Genomic DNA, 24,320 nt, shown 5'->3' on the forward strand with positions numbered 1-24,320 from the left:
CTTTCTCCTCGCCCCAGCCCATTTTATATGAAAATTGGATTTATCAAATACAACTGAGAGTCTCATGGTACTTCAAACTATTGACTTTTCCCCCACTTCCATTTGCCACCCCTCTCAGTTTCCATTCATAATTAATCCAAGGCAAAATTTATGTGAATCTCCTTGGCTTTTTAAAAAATCCTTTAACATGTGAATACTTACTGGTAAGGGATTAGATAAGGAATGTTGTGGTGAGGATCGTGCAACAGGTGGAACACTTCTACCAGGGCTGGTCCCTGGTCCGGTTCCCCCAGCAAACTGGTCAGAGAAAAATGGATATAAATAATTCACAACAATGCTATATTTCAAATAAGGAAAAGCAGGATAGCCACAATAGACCCCAGCTTTTGACAGTTCACTAGAGGGCCCTGAAAACAAAAACAAAACAAAACAAAAAACAAAAAAACCTGTCGCTTTGACCCAGGCACTGTTTCTTCCCAAAGAGAGAACATTATGTTGTGAAAAAATTGAAAAATAACAATGCAACACATTTTCCTGTGGAGCTCCAACGTAAGTGAGCTAAAGGAAACAGATAAAAGAGTTAAGAAGCTGAAGGTAAAAACTTCTAAATATTCTTCTTATGCCAAAAATATACCCTAAGAATTATACAGTTTACTGGAAATACTAATTAAAAAAAAAAAATCAGCTTCACTAACTAGTAGTCAGTATAAACACACTATGTACTCCAATGATTTATAAGTAGACAGATATTTACAAAAAAACCTTACTGACAAGATAGGTGGTCAATAGAGAAATATTTTCATTTGGATTCTAACAAGCATTGGACAACCAATCTAACTATACATGTTTGAATTTTTGATAGGTAAGAGTCTAAATAAATATGTATAGTGCTGTCAAATTCTCAAACTCCTTAGCTCAACAACTAGAAATATTGATTCTGAGAAAGGAACTATTTGTTTTTTATACAATTAGATCATAAAACTCAAATGAAAAGAAATTTTCCACAAGAAATTTTTCATCAAGTTACTTACCTCGAAGTAATCACTAATTTTATGTCCCCTAGGAGTGCCTTTCCCTGAAAATTAAACCAAAATATGTCAAATTTTTAAAATGATAATTACAATCTTGAACTAATTATTCTTATGCACCAAGTAGCTTTTGAATATATTGCTACTGCCAAAAAGTTTAAATTTTCCCCTAATGTTACCATGACAACAATGACCAATTTAATCAAATACTAATTACATAAAATGGCATGAAATTTTTCCTTTATTTAGGAATACTGGCTGAATCAAAGAAAGGAAGAAATTCTGACACTGTACTTTTCTTTAGACCTTAGACAATTAAATGGTTTTGTTTTTTTAAACAGGCCTTCAACTTTATTTCACTAATATTAACTTCCTTCTCTATAAGTAAATATTACTGAAGAGAGAATAATTCAAAACAAAATTATTAGAATTATCAGATACATTTCTAGGTTTTATCTAAGAACTGATGTTTTAGATAATCTATCTAAGAATCATAATAAATCAGCTTTTGGCGAAAATTGCAAAAGACTACTGTGGCCATCATTTCTCAAAACTGCAAAAGGCAAGCAATAAAACCACTTTATTATTTCACAAGTTGCTTAAAGACATTTTCTAGAGGGTTATTTAAATAGGCTTTAATATTCAACTAAACAATGATTGTCATAAAAGAATGGTTACTTAGAAAGACTCCCAACATTTTGATGAATTTTCAGAGGCCTATTATAAAAAAGTCACTGAGCATAATAAAACAGTCATTTAACACTCCAACAAGTCTTTTTTTCTGTATGATGTTATGTTCAGTGTAAGGGAAAAACCTGTGGCAAAAGGTCTATGTTTTCTTGTAATAGGAAAAGCAAGCAACCCCAAAGAACAACACTGTTTTGTCAGGTGCATATATCAAATGGCAAGTTGGTAATAATCTGCCTGATGTTCCCTTGAGGTGCACAACAGGTCTCCTTCGTTAGGAATCTCTGTATTCAAACCAATTACCCACAGTAAGGAAATCCTGTGTAGGTAAAATAGAACACTGATTATTATTATTGTTATTATTACCTTGGCTAGTTTCATATGGTTCTGCTTTCCTTTTCCGGTTCCGCTGGTCATTTTGTTTTTTCTCAGGGGTCTGTTTTATATCAAAGGTAACAATTAGCATTTTGATACTTAAGCACATGAAAAGAACAGAGGATGCAGAAGGAGGCACAATTCCCTACTGGCACAGCCAAGCCCCTAAATGAGTTTTAGTTTCCTGTTGTAAAGATGCTTAAAAAGAAAAGTATAAGTAGCCTCTACCCTATTATTCCTACTTTAAAATTCACAGTAACATGAAGGCAGATTGCTTTCCACAGAAATAGTTGTCTCTCAAACATTTACTATTCATTGTGTTTCAGGAAGCTAGCAAAATGGAATTTTCTAATCCTAAATCAAAGAAGCTAGAAATCAAATTTTTAAAGAAGTTCTTCCAGAAACTTCTACAGGTACATAACGGGAAAGGAGTCTAACATAATCCGAAGAATAGAACTAAGCACCCTTTTGTTTGGAAGCCTAAGCATCTTTCAATACCATTTATAAAATCAAACTGATAAAGATTTATTTACCACTTTCAACAAATTATTTTATAGATGAAGAACACATAGAAATACTGAACATTTTTGTGTTTCTTAGTAGTTGTTTTTTTAAAGTTTTTTCTCTACTGAGAGAACTTCTTAGATACAGCTAGATTGCTAGGTCTGGAGTTGGGAAGCCTTAGGTTCAAATACTCTTTTTGAGTATTTAGTTTTAAGTATTTAATAATGGTATTTCTTACTAGCAATGTGAAGTTGGACAAGCCACTTAACCTTTGCCTCATTTTCTCCAATTGTAAAATTAAGATAATAAACTAAGAAGGTTGCCATAAGGATCACTTTTTTTTTTTAAAGGGGGCAGGGGACAAACAAACAAAAGAGATTTCTCTAAATTAATTAGTTTTCTCTTCAAACTGAGATTTAAGAGATCAACAAATATCACTTGTTTTTAAAGCTTCTTTAAAAAGAAGAACCTTACACTTATTATTAACAAATGAACAAATCTAGATCATCAATGAATCGGCTTTAAAGTTTTTGATTTAATAAAAGTTCAAAGTTTAGTCCTTTAGATTTGGAGTCATCTTTCTGCTAAATCATCTATTTGAAAAGAAACCTGACTTTAAAAATCATTAATGACAAGTAAAATGCACCTCCAAAATATTATAAAAAATATTTAGGCCTATATATCCATAAAGGCATACTGAAGTCATGATTACAATCACTGGTGCTACTTAAAGTGTCAAACTTCCAAGTGGAACTAAGTTGACTTGTGTTGTAACTACGGAATGCAGCTTACTTAAGATCAATGAATATTGCAACTGTATAACCACCAGAAAAATATACCTAGTAATATAATGGTAAATACCTAGGTGATTTTTAATTGTTTCTCACCCATGACAGTCTTAGAAACTTATCTTCTTACCTCTAATTCTTTGTCACTCAAGGACCCCACACTGCATAAACTCTGGTTGGAAGACTCACTATTAAGTGGACCCTAGAAAGAAAAAGAAATTAATACTTAGTATTATTATCTTAATTTTACAGTTGGAGAAAATGAGGCAGAGGTTAAAGTGGCTTGTCCAACTTCACACTGCTAGTAAGAAATACAAATTGCAACTTAAAAATGACACAGAGAAACTTGCTTATTTTGGGATCTCAATCAAGTCAAATATTTATTTTAAAACTTTTTCAACTATGAAAGCTCTTCATTAACTAGGAAACATAAATTTCCCATCATATTAATCATTTTATAGAAAAAATATTTTTAATAGAATGCTTTTCTTTCTCCAAATAATTCTCAATGTAAAAGATATATTCATCTTCATAACAATGCTTTCAAGAAATGATCTTGGAGAAAACTCCTTTCCCCTTGTAGTCCATCATGGTCAATATCTAACGTTTGAGGGAAAGGAGTATGGCAGACCTTTTTACACACAGCAAATGTGTTGTTATGTTTTGCTTGACCATACTAAGTTGTATGCAAATTAGTGCATTAGTGCACTGCAAAGATGTGGTTGCATAAGAGGTAGAGAAGATGGAAAAAAAGCATTAATGAAAAAAATTTCAAATAAGCAGAGAATAGAGCAAAAGATTCAGTAAGGTAAATGGAAATGTCACTGTTATGTTAAATACACTTTTGAAAAAAATAAATTGTACATAAAGTCCAGTTTCATACTCAATCTTCTCTTTTCTGTATATCACATATTGAAATGTTCATGTTTGTTAAATTCATGATAAAAAGAGGAAAGGAAAAATGAAAGAAAGAAAATGAGCTCTATAGGTTGAGAAAGTGGGGAGGGGGGATTTCTCTCATGCAACATATAGAATCTATCTACTATGGAAAATTTTAATACACTATGAAAAATGCTATTTCCTAATAATGTCAACTTGTTTAAAAAAAAAAAAAAAGTCCCCCAAAGCCATGCATTACAATACTTAATAAAAAAGAAAAGGGGATTAAAAAAAAGTAATCTATGGGTGATTGAGATCCCATTCGTTAGAGAAATATTGCTAATTTCAACACTTCCATTTAAATCTATCTTTAGAAAGAGTTACTATAGGCAGAGAAAAATTGGGGAAAGAAATTAAAGTTATGCAGGAGAATTAAAAAAAAAAAAGAATCTACAGCTTGGAAAATTAAGTACTAAAACTAAAGAAAACAACTGCTTAAAAAATACAATTGGCCAAATCAAAAAAGAAAAAGAAAAATCCATCAAATTAAACAACTCTTTTAAAAAGTAGAAGTGGCCAAAATGGAAAATGAGATACAAAAGCTCATTAAAGAAAATAAATACTTAAAAATCAGAATTGGGCAAGTGGAAGCCAATGACAATGAGACATCTAGAATCAACCAAAATCAAAAGAATGAAAAAATAGAGGGAATATAAAATACCTCATTGGAAAAATAACTGATTTAGAAAATAGAACCAGAAAAAAAGGAAAAGAACTTGGATAGCATCTTTAAAGAAATTACCAAGCAAAAACTTCCCTGATATTCTAGAACCAGATAGTAAAATAGTAATAGAAAAAAAAAAAAAATCCACCTATCACCTCCTGAAAAGGATCCCAAAATGAAAACTCCAAAAAACATTGTAATCAAGTTCTAGAATTATTAGGTCAAAGTGAATGTACTTCAAGTAGCCAGAAAAAACCAATTCAAATATTCAGGAATCCACAGTCAGGATTACAAAGGCTTTTACATTAAAGGATTGGAGAATTTGGAATCCGTTATTCCAGAAGGCAAAAGAGCTTGGATTATAAAAAAAAATCAACTATCCAACAAAACCAATCATAATCTTTCAGGAGAAAGCACAAGACGACATTCAATGAAATAGAGGTCTTTCAAACTTTCCTGATGAGAAGACCAGAGCTGAATACAAAATTTGATTCAAATATAAAAAGGTAAACAGGAAAGAAAAAAAAAAAACATGTTATTTAATATAATTCAATTATTTACATCCCCACAGAGATGATACTTGTAACTCTTGAGAACCGTTATCTCTCTTAGGACAATGAGAAGAAATATACAGAGACAGGGTGCAGAAATAAGATGACTGATGTAATAATATTAAAAAATTGTACTGGAAGAAGAGTAAAGTAGAAGGTAGAATAGGATAAAGTACACCCCATGAAAGTGCGAAAGTTCTCTCCTAACATAATTCATAAAACAATGTGTATTAAAAATAAACTTTAAAAAAGGGTACAAAAGACCTATTACGGTATAGGGAAAGGAGGGAAGGAGGAAGGGAACACTGTGTAAATCTTACTTTCATTAGATTTGGCTCAAATAGGGAATGACATATACACTCAGTTGGATATAGAAATTTATCTTATCATAAAGGGAAAAAAGAGGGGGAAAGGGAAAGAAAAAAGGGGGAGAAGGCTGATAGAATGGAGAACACACTGAGGGAGATGGTGATCAGAAATTAAACACTGGTGAGGAGAGGCTGGATAAAAGGAGAAAGAAAAGTAAAAATAGGGGAGGAAATAGGATAGAGGAAAAAATATAATTGGTAATCCTAACAATGTAAATCGAAAGAATTCTCTCAGACAGCAGAGCAGATTAAAAATCAGAATCTAATCATATGTTCTTTAAAAGAAACATGTTAAGCAGAAAGATATACATGAAGTAAAAGACTAAAACAGAATATATTATATTTCAGCTGAAATTAAAAAAAAAGAAAAAAGGAGTAGCAATCCTGATCAAAGCAAAAGCAAAAATTGAAAGCGATAAGGAAAGAAACTACATGTTGCTTTAGGAAAAAAAAAAAAGTACCATAAGATAATGAAATAATATCAATAATAAATCTAACCACAAAATAAACAAGAAAAAAGTTAAGGAGGTGAATTGAATTTTTAAACATGAAAAAAATGATCTAAATCATTTTTGATTAGAGAAATACAAATTAAGTTGACTCAGATACCTCTCCACACCTCAGATGGCTAAAATGAGGAAAAGATAATGACAAATGTTGGAGGAGATATGGAAAAACTGGGATACTAATACATTGTTGGTGGAATTGTGAACTGATCTAACCATTGTGGAAAGCAATTTGGAACTATGCTCAAAAGAGCTGTACACATTTTTTGATACAGCAGTCTCTCTATTAGGTTTATATCCCAAAAAGTTCATAAAAAAGGGAAAACGATCCACATGTGCAAAAATGTTTGTAGTAGCCCTACTTGTAGCGATAAGGAACAGAAAACTGAGTGGATGATCCTCAGCCGGGGAATGGCTGAATAAGTCATAGTATATGAATGTAATGAAATATTGTTTTATAAGAAATGATGAACAAGAGTCTGATTTCAGAAAACCCTGGAAAGACTTATATTAACTGATATTGAGTGAAATGAGCAGAACGAGGAGAACATTATACACAATAACAACAAGATTATGTGATGGTCAATTCTGATGGATTTGGCTCTTCTCAGAAGGTAGTGATTCAAGACAATTCCAATAGACTTGGGATGGAAAATGTCATCCACACCCAGATAGCAAACTATGGAGACTGAATATGGACTAAAATACAGTAGTTTTACTTTTTTTGTTTATTTGCTTGTTTGCTTTTTCTTTCTTACTGTTTTTCCCTTTTGGTCTGACTTTCCTTATACCACATGACAAATATATTAATAAATTTAAAAGCATTGACATATTTAACCTATATCAGACTATCTGCCATTTTGGGGAAGGGAAAGTTAAAGAAGGGAAGGAAAATTTTTTTTGAATACTAAGTCTTATAAATATGAATACTAAAAACTAGATTTATACGTAATTTGGAAAATAAAACACTATTGGGAAAAAAAATAAAAAAATGACAAAAATAAACAGATCCTCCATACATATGAACCTATATAAAACATTTTCATATGAAGCATGTGGGGGAAAAAAATCAATTAAAAAAAAGGTGTAAATATGTTTCAATCTGAACTCTGAATTAATCAGTTTTCTTTCTGGAAGTGGATAGAATTTTTAATGATGAGTCTTTTGAAATCATCTTGGATCATTGTATTGATCAGAGTAGCTAAGTCTTTTATAATTGACTACCATTATAATATTGGTACTACAATGAACACTTCTTTTGCTTCTGCTACCTTCATTTCTCATTCACATGATCATATAAGTCTTCCTATGTTTTTCTGGAACCATTCCTTTATCCATTTCTTACAGCATAGCAGAATTCTATCACAATTGCACCACAATTTCTTCCACTATTCCCCAATAAACATCCCTTCAATTTTCAATTCTTTGCTACCACACACACACAAATAGATCTTATAAATCTTTGTACATGCTTAAAATTTGTTTTGTGTAGGATGTCTGTCCTTTAATCTAGCTTCTCTTTTACTCCCTATTGTCCCCAATCTCCTTTCAAATGTATTTCTTGATTCCACTATGTATATGGGTGTGAATTCTTCCCTTCTTTGACCTATTCAGATAAGTGAGATTTGTCAGCAGTTCTTTTCACTTCTTCATCTCTTGTATAAATTTCTACTCATACATTACAAGACAATTTCCCCTATTCTCTCCCTTCCTTCCCCAAGTCCAGTTCCTTTTCTCTCATTCCTCTCTTTTTTTAAGATTAAGAAATAACAGAACTATTCTAAGAACCCATCTATCATCTTCCCATAATAATGCAAACAGTTTATCCTTATATAGCTTCACATTGTTCATGATTCATGTTTACCTTTTTCTCTAGACCTCTACATTTATACCTAAAAATTTCTATGCAAGTCTAGTATTTTCATTAGAATTGCTTAAAGTCCTATATATTCAAATGTTGCAGGTAAGTTATTAGTTTTAAGTTTATCCTCGGCTTTCTGAAATACCATATTCCATGCTTTATGCTCTTGCTCATTGTGGTAGCTGCTAAATCTGTAGCTTTAATTTTTAATTCTGGTTGCTTGCAGTATTTTTTCATTGATCTTAAAAGTAAAAGCTATGCCATTTCTGGGAATTTCTAACAATCTGATTCTAAGAGATCTAGAAACTTAAAAAAAAAAAAGATTTCTAGAAATAAAATGTCTGGCTATTTTTTTTTGTTCCTGGCTTTCAAGAAGTAACACAATTCTTAAATTTTCTTTTGTTAACCCGTTTTTCAGATCAATTGTTTTTGCAATGAGATACCTTACATGTTCATCCATTTTTTTCAGGGCTTTTTATTTCATTTTAATAATTCTTTTCTCAGGAAGTCATTAACTTCTATTCAGTCCATTCTATTTTTCAGTTATTTGATCAAGATATTAAACCTCTTGGGCCAAACTGCTAATTTCCTTTCTAGTTCTTTCTTCTATAGTTCTCAATGCTTTTCTGATTTTCTCCTCTAATACTGTGATTTTATTTGTTAAAGGATATTAACTATTTAGGGGGGGAAAAAAAAGATTTCTTCTCTTACAGTAACTATAGTTGAACTTAAGCCCAAACTTCATTAAGGATTTGCTTGGAAGACAGGAATAGAGAGGAAGCACTCTGTGGCTTATATTCCCTTCATAACAACTTTTAAATAATGCCTCACTTTGAATACTGGAATGGAAGAATCAATAAAAGGTGAAAATGAGACATTTTCCCACCCCAAGACAATTTAGGAGGTTAGAAGGAGAGATCTATGATACTAGGATAGAAACTGTCTCAGAGAGTAAGTGGCAGCAACACTAATTGTGAGCTTTGGAAGTGGCAACAGCAGAACAGGAGTTTTAGAAGCTCCCAAACCAATGACATTCCATTGTCTACACCCACTTCTGCATCACAATTCCAGAGAAGAAAGAAATATATGCAGTCGGGGCCCTAATGGAGCAAGAGACATAAGGAGCTGCATAGATTGTGGTCAAAAGGAAATAGACCCTGAGGAGAGTCTCTCTTGCTACAACCATTATCTCTCTTATATATATGACCTGGGAAGCATTAAAAACTTCAAAGCCCTCCAAAGTAGCTCTGGAAAAAAACAAAACAGCAGTTCAGAAAAGCATGAAGCTTGGACCAGTCCCACACATTCTACCAGAAACAGAGAACCCAACTAAAGTTCTAAGTCAAGAAATAGGCTAGAAAAATAAGTAAATCACTAAAAAGATCTGATCATAAAAAGTTAAACTGGTGATAGGCAAAGCAAGACATAAATTCAGAATATCAAAATGGTGACAAGCAAAGGCTAAAAAACAAACATGAAATCCAATGGAATTCCTGGAAGACCTATAAAAAAAATCCTAAAAAAACCATTTTTAATAGCAGAGAAAAAGCTGGTAAAAGAAATGAGAGGGAATGGCTAAACAAGTTGTGATATATGATTGTAATAGAATATTGCTGAATTATAAAAATGACAAGCAGAATGATTTCAGAAAAACCTGTAAAGACTTACATGAACTGATGCAAAATGAAGTGAATAGAACCAGAAGAATGTTACATTCAATAATAGCAATGGTGTACAATAAAGAACTGTGAATGACTTGGCTACTCTCAGTGATACACTGAGCCAAGACAGTCCCAAAGGAATCATGACTGCCTTCAGAAAAAGAAGTGATACTGTTTGAATACAGAATGAAGGTGTTATTTTTCATTTTTTCTTTAATTTTTATGCAAAAATGCTTAATATGGAAATGTTTTACATGATTATACATGTAAAACCTATTTTGGTTTTACATCTCAAGGATGGAGGAGGTCAAGGAGGAAGAGGTAGAATTTAGAACACAAAGCTTTTTTCAAAAAATGCTAAAATGTTTAACAATTTTTAAAAATGTTTTAATGTAACATTTGGGGGTAAAATAAAATACATGTTTTAAAAAGAAATGAGAGCAATGCAAGAAAATTATGAAAAGACATTTAATATGTTGGTAAAAAGTGGTACACACACAAAAATACTGGAAAAGAAAAGACACCTAAAAAAACCCCCCACAATTGGCCAAATAGTAAAAGAGATGCAGAACACATCACTAATGAAAATAACACCTAAAAAAACACAATTGACCAAATGGGGAAAAAAGGTACAAAAGCCCACTGAAAAAAACAATTCTTTAAAAATTAGAAATGGGCCAGTAGAAGCTAATGAATCCATGAGACATTAAAGAAACAATAAAAGGAAATCAAAAGAATAAAATTTAGAGGAAAACTGACTCTAAAAAGGATGGAGGAGAGAGAATTTAAAAATCATTCCTCCCCCCCCCATGGTTTTCCCCTTTTGGCCTAATTTTTCTTTCACAACAATGACTCTCATCTCTTGTCTCTGGTCTCTCGCTCTGTATCTCTCTCTCTCTCTCTTTATTATATATATGTAAATAAAACCTATACTAGATTTATTTCTGTTTTGGAAAGGAGGGTGTAAAGGAGCAAGGGAGAAAAAAATTTAGAACTCAAAATCTTTACAAAAATAAATATTGAAAACTATCTTTACATACAATTGGAAAAAATAAAATACTATTGAAATTTATATATATATATATATATATATATATATATATTCTTGCACTACCTGAAAGGCATAATCAGAGAGTCTAAATACCATAAATGAAATTATCAAAGAAAACTTCCCTATATCCTATAATTAGAAAATAAAGTAGAAATTGAAAGAACAGATTACCACTAGACAAGAGATTTCAAAATAAAAATTCCCAGGAATATTATATCCAAATTCCAGAATTCTGAGAACAAAGAAAACATAACTCAAGCAGTCGAAAAGAAACCATTCAAATACCATGAAACCATAGTCAAGACTATCTGGCACCTAGATGGTGTGATAGAACACTGGGCCTGGATTCAGGAAAACACATCTTCCTAGGTTCAGATCTAGCCTCAAACATGAATTAGCTATGTGACTCTAGTCAAGTCACTTTATTCTGTTTGCTCATCTGTAAAATAAGCTGGAGAAGAAAATGTCAAGTCAGTGGAGTGACTTGTCAATAAAAATCTCTAAAAGGGTCACAAAGTGTTGAATATGAATGAAAAAACATTGAACAACAATAGAAATAGTCAAAATCACATGAGATTTAGTAGCTTCTACCTTAAAGAAGCAGAGGGGCTTGAAATATAATATTCTGAAAGACAAAGGAATTAAGATTACAACCAAAAATAATCTACCCAGAAAAATTGAGTATAATCCTCTCAGGGAAGAATATGGATGAAATAAAGGACTTTCAAGTATTCCTGACAGAAAGACCAAACATGAATTAGGAAACCTGTCAAACACAAGACTCAAGAGTAACATAAAAGGCAAATATTAAAGAGAAATCATAAGAGATTAGTAATTTTAAATCGTTTATAATTTATGGACAATAGGCATGGGTACGAGTCTATTATAGGATCTCAAAAAAATGGGAAAGTAAGGGATGAACTGGGAGAAGAAGAAAGGAGGAACATGGAAAAATACTTTTCACATAAAGAAAGAGCTTTTACAGTAAAGAAGAAAATGTTGTGGAAGGGGTGAGCAACATGAACTTAACATTAATTGGTTCAAGGAGGAAAGAATGTGTGTAATATGAACTTTCTCTCTTTCTACACACACACACACACACACACACACACACACATATAGAGAATATATAAACACATATGCTTACACATGCATATACCATACATATATGTGCATTTATGATTGTGAAAGGTACCATAAATAATAAAATTATCAGTACTAAATACTGTACTAAAAACCAAATGGCATAGCAGCTAAATTCTTAAAAGGAAAAGACAAGAAAACAGACTTTCTTTCTCCTCTCAGAAGTATATAAATTTAACCAAAAAATAAACAAGAAAAAAGTTAATGAGATGAACAGAATTTTAGAGAAGATAGAAGACAGAGACCCCTTGAGAAAATTGAATAGGAATCAACTGTATATGGCAACTTTTTAAAGGTGATCATGTGTTGGGGCATAAAATTCTCACAAATGCAGAAATTGGAATTTGAAAATTTTCTTGGCAAAGACAGTAGAGTAACTTGCCATTTCCTTCTCCAGGTCATTTTACAAATGAGGAAACTGAAGCAAATAGAGTTAAGTCATTTGCCAATGATGCACAGCTTTTAAATGTCTGAAAGCCAGATTTTAATTCCAGTCTTCCTGCTAAGCCTACTAGCTTCCACACTACTTTGCTGCCCTTGCAGAAATATATATTAAAAATTAAGTGGAAATTAAATAACCTAATCTTAAAGGATGAGTGGGTCAAGAACACAATAATTTCATGAAAGAGAATAAGAAAACATTCTAAAATGCAGCCAAAGAAGTATGTAAGGGAAAAATTATGTCTCTAAAATCAGACAAAAGAACTCATCAATAAACTGGGTATGCAATTTTTAAAAAGTAGAAAAAAGAACAAATTTAAAATTCCTAATTAAAGACCAAAATGGAAATTCTCAAAATCAAAAAAATTAAATAAAATTGAAAGGAAAAAAATTAAATAAAATAAATTTTATGATTACTATGTAAAATGATAGTTTTATGGGGTGGGGGAGAATCAAAATAGATAAGCCAATGGTTAACTTGATTTCAAACAAGAAAAAAAAAAAAGAAAAATCAATTTTCAGTATCAAAAATGAAATGTGAGAATTTACTATGAGATAAAACTAAATTTAAAAAACAATCCCAATAGACAGAAAATGCCATCTGCATTCAGAAAAAGAACTAAGATACTGAATGTAAATCGACATGCTATGTTAACTTTTTTTCCGTGTGTTTTTTTAAACTCTCTCCCATGGTTTTTCCCTTTTACTCTGATTTTTCTCTCTCAATAGAATTCATAAAACAATGTGTGCTAAAAAATAAATTTTTTAAAAAAGAAAAAAAAAACTAAATTCAAGAATTTTTAGGTGCTATTTTGCTCAATTATTTTCCAGTAAAACTGATAACATAAGTAAAATGGACAAATATTTACAAAAATATAAATTGCCTAAATTAAAACAAGAGGAAATAGAATACTTAATCCTTTAAAAAAAAAAAAATCGAACAAGCTACAAACCTATAAGACTACCAAACATTTAATGGACAATTAATTTCAATACTATAAATTAAAAAAAATAAAGGAGTCCTATCAAATTCCTTTATGACACAAATAATGATGCTTATACCTAAGCCAAGAAAAGCAAAACTAAAGACAAATTTTCTTATTGAATATCAAGGCAAAAATGTTAAATAAAGTGTTAGCAAGGAAATTAAAGAAATATATCACAAAGATCATTCAGTATGAACAGGAGAGATTTATGCCAGAAATATAAGACTAATTCACAAATACAAAAATTATCAGATCAAGTCCTCATCATCTCTTCATTAGATCATTTTAACACCTTCCTACTTAAGTCTCCTTGTTTCATACCCCCACCATTCCAATCCATCCAACTAAAAGAACTATTATTCTCATGCTGCTAAATAAGTTTTAAATGCAGATATGTTAGAAAGATGTCATTCTCCTACTCAGTCAAATCCAATTGAATTATTATTATATTGCTGAAAGTTATATCTATAGTAATAAGCAAAGGAAACCAATTGAGGAAATAAATAAAAGCAAACAAAAACATAATTACCATTTTTTTGCAGACAATATGATACAAGAGTTAAATAAGAATTAATTGAAACAATAATTTCAACAAAGTAACAGGTTATAAAAAGAAACCCACAAAGTGATAAATCTTTCTGCATATAGGATGTTCCACAAAATTTAGTAAAATTCAAGTTTAATGGCTTTGATATTATGAAGTATATAGAACATTCCAATATTGCCAACAATACAATCCCAAAGTAGGATTTTTGGGATGCATTACCAATAACAGGTAAGAAGAAACAGAGAAAAAAATATTTTATTCAAAATAAATACAGACTGTATAAAACATCTGAGAGTTTAGCTACTGAGACATGTGGGAATTATATTACACTACAAATTACATTACAAAACACTCTTTACAAAAATCTATACCCAAATAACTGGAGAAATATTAATTGTTCATGGTTGAGTCATGTGAATATAATAAAAATGCCATTACTAAGTTCATTTTAAAATTTTATTGCCTGACCAAACTACCAAAAGATTACTTTACAGAACAAGGGGAAAAGTCATTATTTTCAAGAAATATAATTGAAAAAAGGCAGAAAAGAAGTACACCGAGCTGTAACAAATCTTTTAACAATGCTACAAAGCAAAGATCATCAAAACAAGTATTACATAAAAAATAAAAAAGTTGATTGGTGAAAATTCATCAGATATATACTACATCCAGAAGGAATAAAAACTATTAATATAGCATTCAATTAACCTAAAAACTCTAACAAATGAAGAAACGGTTCACTATTCAATAAAAACTGCTGGAAAAGCTAGAAAGCAATCTGGCAAATATCAAACTTAGACCAACACCTCATATCACATACCACAATAAGTTCCAAATTGATACAAGACATAGATATAAAAAGTGATATGATAAGTACATTAGAAGAAAAAGGGATAAGAATAAAAAGGAACAACTAAAGGCAGAAAGTTCTTTACCTAACAAAGGTGTAATAAAGATTCCAAGAGATAAAATGGGGGATTTTGATCACATAAAATTGAAAAGTAATTACAAAAGCAAAATCAACACACTCAAGGGAGAGGAAAAAAAATTTTTTTTTATGAATTTCTGATAAAGGTATTGTATACAAAGTATATGAGGAACTAAATCAAAAATATAATATTTACCAATAGAAAATAGCCAAAGAATATGAATAGACATTTCTCAAAAGAAGCGATACAAATTATCAACAACTATTTAAAGAAATTCTCTAAATCACTAAAAAGAAAAATGAAAATGAATACAAGACTGAGTTTCTACCTCTTATCCAACAGACTGGCAAAGATGACAAAAACAAAATAAGACCTATGAAAAGAGAGACACTAATTTAATACTATCGCTGGAGAAGTGAAGTGGTCCAGCCTTTCTGGAAAACAATTTGGAATTATATTCAAAAGTCCATAAACAACAATCTTTAGACCCAGTCAAAGATATCAAAGAGATAAAGTATTCATTTGCACAAAAAAATTTATAACAACATTTTTTGTTGCAGCAAAGAGCTATAAACAAATCAAATCAGGAATGCCTGAACAAATTACAGGATACAAATGTAATGAAGAACTATTAGAATGTAAGAAACAGCAAAAGAGATAAAAAGAAACCTTAGCGATCTCGTACCCTCAGATGAAGAGTAAAATGAGTAACTTTAGATATTAATATGCATAATGACTACAACAACATAAAGAAAAACTGTAAAAAGACTTAAAATCTATGATGAATGCTGTAACAATCACAACTCAAGAAAAATGCTGATAAAACATATTTCTTTGCTCTTGGAAGATAAAATAAAAGATACAAAATGAGAGACAGTTCAAGAAGCCCAATGTGTGGATTTGATTTTTTTATTTAACAAGGAAAGACAAAAGAAAGAAATTATGTCTGAAGTTAAAGTATAGTGATACAAAAACTTTTAAAAGGAAAACAACAATGTCACTGAATCATTAAATAACTAAAAGAGAACAGAAGGTAGTTTATAATAAGACACGGAAAAGCAGGGCAGTAGTGGAACTACTACGGAATATTTAAAATGTATATCCCACCCCACCTCCCCGCAAAATGTAAGCAGAGATAGTCCTATTCGCAGTCCAGTTTTTCTTTGTACAGATAATCTTTCATTACTGCTCATGTTTGTCTAATTCATAGGAAATAAAGACAAATTAAATGAGAAAAGATGTCTAAAAACTTTCAACATTATTTAATTTTGTTAGTTAAAAACAATGTATCAACTACAAAGTATCTTACTGTATTTTTGATTGTTTATTTTACTTTGCTTTAATTCTTGAGTACAATTTAGTTGTAAAAAACCACTACACAAAATAAAAAAAAAAAAAAAATGAATATTGCAAGATTACAAAGAAGATTACATGAGAAGTACCTGCCCCAATGGGGAGGAGGGGGGAACAGGGTTAGGGTGAGAGGATCAGAAATACTGTTAATTTTATGGAATTTTCTTCTCTTTTTTTAAATTTTTAACTTTAAGACAATGATTTTTAAAAGAGGGAAAGTGAAAATTTAGGCAATGGGGAAGCTAGTTGGTATAGTGAGTGGATAGAGTATCAGCCCTGTTGTCAGGAGGACCCGAGTTCAAATATGACTTCAGACACTTAACACTTCCCGGCTCTGTGACCCTAGGCAAATCACTTAATCCCAATTGCTAAAGAAAAAGAAAGGGAAAATTTAGGCAATATAAAAATAAAAAATATTATTTATTTTGAAATACTTAAACTTGAAAATAATTTTCTAACTTATATAAACAGCTACCAAATATGAATTGTTTTAATAGGTTTTAGAATAACAATTTATTAAATGAAGAAAGTTATATTTTTCAGCAATGACTATCATTAAAGCTATATTGAAACAAACTAAACTCTGTTCCATTCAGAGACAAAAGGAAGAAAGGGAATAAGGCAGGAAGGGAATGAGAGAAGAGAGGACAGAAGAAAGGGCTAATAAACTATGCTTTCAAGAATGCAAAAGAACTCAACAAGTAGAGAAGGCACAAAGGGACAAAGACATCTTTGTTAACTCAACACACAAGAATAATTTGAACAAAGGCACAGAAGCAAGAGCATAATTATGTGTTGAGAATATTTTGTTTGAGTCTTTTTTTTCGTCTCTTTTCTCAATAGTATTTGTGTAATGATTGTAACATTTATATTTGTTAAGACTTTGCGTTCCAAATTTTTCTCCCTCTTTCCCTTATCTTCCCCCCTTCCCAAGTTAGCAAAGAACTTGATATAGGTTAAACATGAGCAATCCTTTTAAATATATTTCCACATTTGTCATGTTATGCAAGAAAAAAAAAAAAAAACAAATCAGACCAAAGAGGGAAAAAAAACTATGAAAAAGCAGAAGGAAACAAACAACAACAACAAAAAGGTGAAAATACTATACTTTGATCACATTCAATCTCCATAGTTCTGAGAGTCTAACTCAAGTAAAAGATTTGCTGAAAGATAATAGAGCCTCTGAAGCTTTTTGAGTTGGAATAACGTGACTATTTCTATGAGAAAGATTATTCTGGTAATAATATTAAGGGCAAAGAGAGGGAAGAATAGAGGCAATGGTGATTTTTAAGGAGCTATTTCGATAGATTCAGGAAGGGACAATATCAGCCTTTGCTAAAATAGTAGTGAAAGGAGAGAGACCTATATTATACTTGGCATATTTGCATATTAAATATGACTTTAAAATGCTTGCTGGGCAAGAGATAAAAAGAGAAATTCTATTTAAAATAACTGCAAAATATATAAAATATTTGGGAGTCTTTCCATCAAGACAAAACCAGGAACTATACAAACATAATTACCAAACACTTTCCACACAAATAAAGTTAGATCCTAAATAATTAGAAGACTATCAAGTACTCAAGGGTAGACCAAGCAAATATAATAAAAATGACAATTCTACCTAAATTAATCTACTTATTCAGTGTCATATCAAACTGCCAAGAAATTACTTTATAGAGCTAGAAAAAATAATAACAAAATTTATCTGGAAGAACAAAAGGTCAAGAATTTCCAGGGAATTAATGAAAAAAATATATATATAAATTAAAGTAGCCTAACTATACCAGACCTTAAACTATATTATAAAGCTGTGGTTATCAAAACCATTTGGTATTGGTTAAGAACTATAATAGTCGATCACTGGAATAAGGTTCACAAGAAACAATTATAATCTAGTGTTTGATAAACCGAAAAACTGGGAAAATTGGAAAATAATATGGCAAAAACAAGGCATTAACCAACACCTAACACACCCTATAGCAAAATAAGGTCAAAATGGTTTTATGAAACAGATATAAAGAGCGATACTATAAGCAAAACAGGAAAACAAGGGATAGTCTAACTCTCAGATCTATGGAGAAGGAAGGAATTTATGGCCAAAGAACTAGAGAACATTATAAAAAGCAAAATGGATAATTTTGATCATATTAAATTTAAAAAATTTTGTACAAACAAAACCAATGTAGTAAAGATTAGAAGGGAAGTAGAAAACTGATGGGGGAAAAATTGCATCCAAGGGCTCTGATAAAAGCTTCATTTCTGAAAAACATAGAGAATTGATTCAAATGCATAAGAATACAAGCCATTCTTCCAATTGATAAATGGTCAAAGTTTACAAACAAACAATTTTCAGATGAAGAAATTAAAGCCATTTCTAATCATGAGAAATAATGCTCTAAAAATCACTATTGATAAGAGAAATGTAAATTAAGACAATTATATGAAGTACCTATGTGCCTCTCAGATTGGCTAAAATAACAGGAAAAGATATTAATAAAAGTTGGAGAGTATGTGGGAAAACTGGGACAGTGATACATTGTTGATGGGAGTTGTGAACTGATCCAACCATTCTGAAGAGCAATTCTAGAATGCATACCTTTTGATCCTGCAGTGTTTGTACTGGGACTGTATCCCAAAAAAGATCATAAAAAAGGGAAAAGGACCCACATTTGAAAAAATGTTTGTAGCAGCCTTTTTTGTGGTGGCAAGGAACTGGAAACTTAGTGGATGCCCATCAGTTGGGGAATGGCTGAATAAGTTGTGGTCTATGGATGCAATAGAATATTATTGTTCTATAAAAAATGATGAACAAGCTGACTCTAGAAAGGCCTGGAGAAACTTACATGAACTGACACTAAGTTAAATGACCAAGAGAACATTGTACATAGCAACAATGAGATTATGTGATGATCAGCTATGACGGAGTTGGCTCTTTTCAACAATGAAGTGATTCAGGCAATTCCAATAGACTTGGGGAATTCCAAAAGACTGTGGGAATCGAATGTGGATCACAACATAGTATTTTCACTTTTTTTGTTCACAGTTGGGTTTTTTGTTTACTTGGTTTTTTTTCATTCTCAGTTTTTTTGTTTTAATCTGATTTTTCTTGTGCAGCATGATAAATATGGAAATATGTTTAGAAGAATTATACATGTTTAACCTATATTGGACTGCTTGCTGTCTAAGGGAGGGGGAGGAGGAGGGAGGAAGAGAAATTTGGAACACAAGTTTTTGCAAGGGTAAATGATGAAAACTATTTTTGCTTTTTATTTTGAAAATAAAGCTATTACTAAAATAAAATAAAATAAAGATGGCTGCTGGACAACATACCCAGACATGTTTCAATCAATAGGACTTGGTTATTAATAGGATAAAAGAGTTGATAGAGAAGAGAAAATCAAAGATAACCACAGAAATTCAAATATGGGGTTAACTGAATGGTAGTACCACAGACAGAAGTAATAAACAATCATATTTATAGAAGAATACAAGCTTAGTTTTGGACATGAAGTTTAAATTATAAGCAGGACATGCAGAAGTAATATTGACACAATTGGGAGATGGGGATCTAAAGTATAGGAGAGATTACAATGATGGGAGAGTTATTTATACATGTGGTAGATGAAGCCATTTTGATTTCTCAAAAAAAAATAATGACTCTCCAAAGGCTGCAACCCACATGAGTGTCAGGGAAATTTGAAAAAGAATTTAATAGAACTTATTGACTCTGCCCACTGACGCAGGGACCCCATTACTGGATAGATAACTCAAAAATGTCAAAGACATTAAGATAGACATTAAGATCCCACATATAAAGGTTTCAAACACATTCACGTATATCAACTCTTTTCATGAAAGCAAGAAATTGGAAACAAAGAGGTGCCTACCACAGATAGATTGAATACATTTTGGCAGATGAATGTAATAGAACACTATTGCTGATTATTGAAATTGAAATTAGATATTGCTTTCTTTGTTAAAGGAAATAAATCTAGCATCCTACTATTTGATAAATCCAAAGACTCAAACCACTGAGTGAAAAATGATTCATTCCACAGAAACTGCTGGGAAAATTAAAAGCAATTTGGCAGAAACTATACATAGATCACCTTCTCACACCATATACTGAGAACTAAATAAATATGGGACTAATACCATAAACAAATTAAAGGAGAAAAAAAAGGGGAAGAGTTCACAACAAAATAGAAGATTGACAGGATCTTAGAAAATAAAAGACAGCTTTGATCACAAAATTCTTTTAGTTTTAAACAAAACCATATCAAGTCAGGTAAAATGAGGAAAAAAAACATGAAAATCTTTGTAACAAGTTTCATCAATAAAGTAAGAAACTATTAAATTAATAAGAACAATTTTCAATTAATATATGGTCAAAGATAATGAGGTAGAACTTTTCTAAGGAAGTAACCTAACCTATTAATAGCCAAAATCAAATTAAAGGAACTCTGAGATTCTACTATATATATGCATGAGAGAGGTAAAGGTGACCAAGAAAAAAAAAAAAGGAAAATGACAAATGTTGGAGAAATTGTAGAAAGAATGGCATTGATGGTTGGGCTATGAAATGGGATGGCCATTCTGGAAAAGAACCCATGTATTTTTAAAAATATATTTATTGCAGCTTTTAAAAAATAATAGCAAAGAACTGAAAACTAAAGGAATGCCTATCAATTGAGGAATGGCTAAATAAATTATCGGATATGAATGTAAAATAATAATATGGTACCATAAGAAAAAAATGAAAGGAATGACATTAGGGAAATGTAGATTATATGAACTGATGCAGAATAAAGTGAATATAACTAAAATTTATTCAATATCAACAACATAAAGACAAACAACTATGAAAGCTTCAAGAACTCTCTGATAAGGTAATAACCAAATATGCCAAGGACAATTTTGCTTGACAGAAAGGCAATGGAGTATTGGATGAGACATATTTAAAACATGTAACACAGTATTTTGTTTTGCTTGACTATACATATTTATTAACAAAGTTTTTCTTCTTTTCCTCAGATGGGTAAAAAGGAGAGAAAATAATTTTTTAACTAAAAATAAAATGCAATTTAAAACTATTTATTGTTCCATAAGAAATGGCAGATAAAGAAACAAAAGAAATGACATAACCTTAGAAGTGGAGAAAGATTAAGGGGCATTCTTGTTCTGCTTAAAATAGTTATCTACATAAAACTAAATAATTAAAACAAATTAAATTCCAAAAGATATGACTCATCACCACGTAACTGAGCTGCATCTACTCACTGATGAAAAGAACTAAGTTAGGTGAGAGTTTGAAATATATTTTATAAGAAGGTCAAGGTCCTTCCCTAAGTTTTGCATTGGCTTATTTTACCATCAAGATTAAACCACAAAATGCAAAACTGTTAGACATAGTCACGTTGATTAATTTTACTGAATTACTTTTTTCTTTTCTTTTTTTAACATTTGTTACAAGGAATGATTGGCTTGGCTGGGGGGGGGGGGAAGGGAAGATAAAGATATATTTGGAAACAAACTTAATGTAAAAACAAAAGATATCTATAAATTTCAGTTTAAGAAAATAAGAAAAAAAATTTAACACACATTATGATGAAAGACAATTCAGCAAAACACAACACTGAGAACTTATCAGGAAAAAGAATTTTATATTTCAATATCAGATAGACAACTAACATTCAAAAATAAACAAAACCCCCAACAAATTAGAAAATTTAGTACCAAAAGTTTTTTTCATCATTAATAAAAAATTACATTATTAAAGCCCAAAAATGTTGCCCATTTTCCTCCCTAAACCAGTTCTTAGGAAGTATACCTCATTAAAATAGTATTTGGATAGTTATCAGAGAAGAAACTAAAAACTATCACTGCCTATTGACTAAATTGGAAATTAAGAGAATGGTTCTATTCTTGGCTTTGCCATTTGATCACTGCTAAGTCTGGGAAAGCAGCTTAATTTTTTCTGCCTGGGCTTTCTCATCTATAAAAATGGAAACACATATTAACTTCCCTTGAAGGAACTTCAAAGAATCTTCAAATTTTTATTATATTTTCCACTTTGTTATAATGAATATTATTTGAAATAAGCAATGAATGGGACTTAAGTTTATTTTGAGGTTTGTGTCAAATAGATAAAAACCCTTAACTTTGTTTTTCTCTTAAATTCTTTATTAAAAAGGTAAAGCAAAAATTCTTAACATTTTAAAAAGTAAACCATTTTGGCTATCCCCTCTACCAGTGCTCTCCCAATAAACTACAAATGCTCAATTGTCCATATTCTTAAAAAAAAAAAAATCTACCCGTAACCCTGTAAACCTCTCAAATTACCTTAATTCGCCTTTTCTTTTTACTGCCAAATTCTTTAAAAATTGCATTCCTTCTTTCCCTGTTATCATTTTGATGGGAGTGAATCCTGAAACTCCATCTCCTTTCATCTGTAAAAGAAGGGTGACTCAGGGTCTCAAGCTCTCCTCTGGGAAAAAAAGGCCTTTTCCCAGACAAAGGCCCTACCAATTTAAGTGGTCTCATTCAGTTGAAGATCTTGATCTGATAATCCTATAGAGTGGCTGCAAACTCCAAGATAAGTACTTTCTTTTCTTTTTTCTTTTATTTTTTAATAACCTTTTATTTACAGGTTATATGTATGGGTAACTTTGCAGCATTGACAATTGCCAAACCTCTTGTTCCAATTTTTTCCCTCATTCCCCACAGCCCCTCCCCCAGATGGCAGAATGACCAGTAGATGTTAAATATATTAAAATATAAATTAGATACACAATAAGTATACATGACCAAACCATTATTTTGCTGAAGTACTTTCTTTTCAAATGAAAATCTAGACTCAGGGCAGCCAGAGTCTCAGACTACTAATAAATGGTAACTCTGAACTCCAAATCTGTCCAGAAGTCTGAAACAGAATTATGCTTGCCAAGGAAGTTCTCTTCTTGGCAAGGCTGTTCTACCAGGTTTGTTGCTCACTGTGAAGTTATTTTCTTCTCAGTGTTAACCTTTGTTACTTCCTGAACAGGACCTTGCCGCTAAGAAGTCTGTCTTCCTAGCAAGATGGTTTCTCGGTACCAATAAAATTCCCTTTTGCCACCTAGACTTTTCAGGTTTGCGAATTCTTTACACTGGATCTGCTCTGACCAGAGGGGATTCCCCACCCCAATTCTCCAACTTACCACTAGCTCCATCATTTGCACCTTATCAATTTCATATTGTTTCCATTCCTACCATTCCACAGCTTTGTACACAAAATCACTAAGGAACTCAAAAATGCCAAATCTTATGGTCTCTTCATTTCTCATCCTCTTTGACCTTTCTAATGCATTTGTCACTATAGACTACCCTCTCTTTCTGGGTGCTGTTTTCTCTTTTGGTTAAAGAATGACACTAGACTCTTTCAATTCAACTCCCCTCTTAGCTCTTTCCTTAAATTCCCCTTCTCTGGCTCTTTTGCTGGTTCCTTCTCCTTCACCAAAACTTGGGTGTTTCTCAAGGTTTTATTTCTTTTCTTCTCTTTCTACTTTTTGCTTTAGTGTTTCACCCCAGCAGAACACTCCCAAATCTATTTCACCTTTCCCCAGAATCCCAGACTTGTATTTCCAGCTACCTATTGGATATCTGGTCCTCTGCAGAATCCATCAGGATATCAAATTTCTATGTGCCTAAAACAGAATTTGTAATATTCCACTTTAATCTTGATCCTCCCAGTAACTTCTCTATGCTTGTAAAAGGTACTACATTCCTCCTAGTCACCCAAGCCTGTATCCTTAGAATCATCTTTTAATTCTTTAGCATCAGGAGGGAGATCATTATATACTTCAACAGCAATACTATATGATGATCAATTCTGATGGATGTGGCCCGCTTCAACAATGAGATGAACCAAATCAGTTCCCATAGAGCACTAATGAACTG

At 31.4% G+C, this 24,320-nt stretch overlaps 1 protein-coding gene across 5 annotated transcripts in view; it reads right to left on the reverse strand.

The window, feature by feature from the left end:
• TLK2 (tousled like kinase 2) overlaps nucleotides 1-24,320 on the reverse strand; it is a 150,252-nt gene that overhangs the window by 92,045 nt on the left and 33,887 nt on the right. For 4 of the 5 annotated variants that reach the window (XM_031965923.1, XM_031965925.1, XM_023502487.2 and 1 more), the window contains exons 3-6: nucleotides 3,513-3,584; nucleotides 2,082-2,151; nucleotides 1,032-1,075; nucleotides 202-297 (exon numbers count right to left, since the gene is read on the reverse strand). In XM_031965923.1, the coding sequence (XP_031821783.1) occupies nucleotides 202-297; nucleotides 1,032-1,075; nucleotides 2,082-2,151; nucleotides 3,513-3,584 (282 nt within the window). The remainder of the gene's footprint in view (nucleotides 1-201; nucleotides 298-1,031; nucleotides 1,076-2,081; nucleotides 2,152-3,512; nucleotides 3,585-24,320) is intronic. The other variant, XM_031965924.1, reaches the window with a different exon arrangement.

This window comes from Sarcophilus harrisii, chromosome 4 (assembly GCF_902635505.1).
Source record: "Sarcophilus harrisii chromosome 4, mSarHar1.11, whole genome shotgun sequence".
In the NCBI taxonomy this organism is placed as follows: Eukaryota; Metazoa; Chordata; class Mammalia; order Dasyuromorphia; family Dasyuridae; genus Sarcophilus; species Sarcophilus harrisii.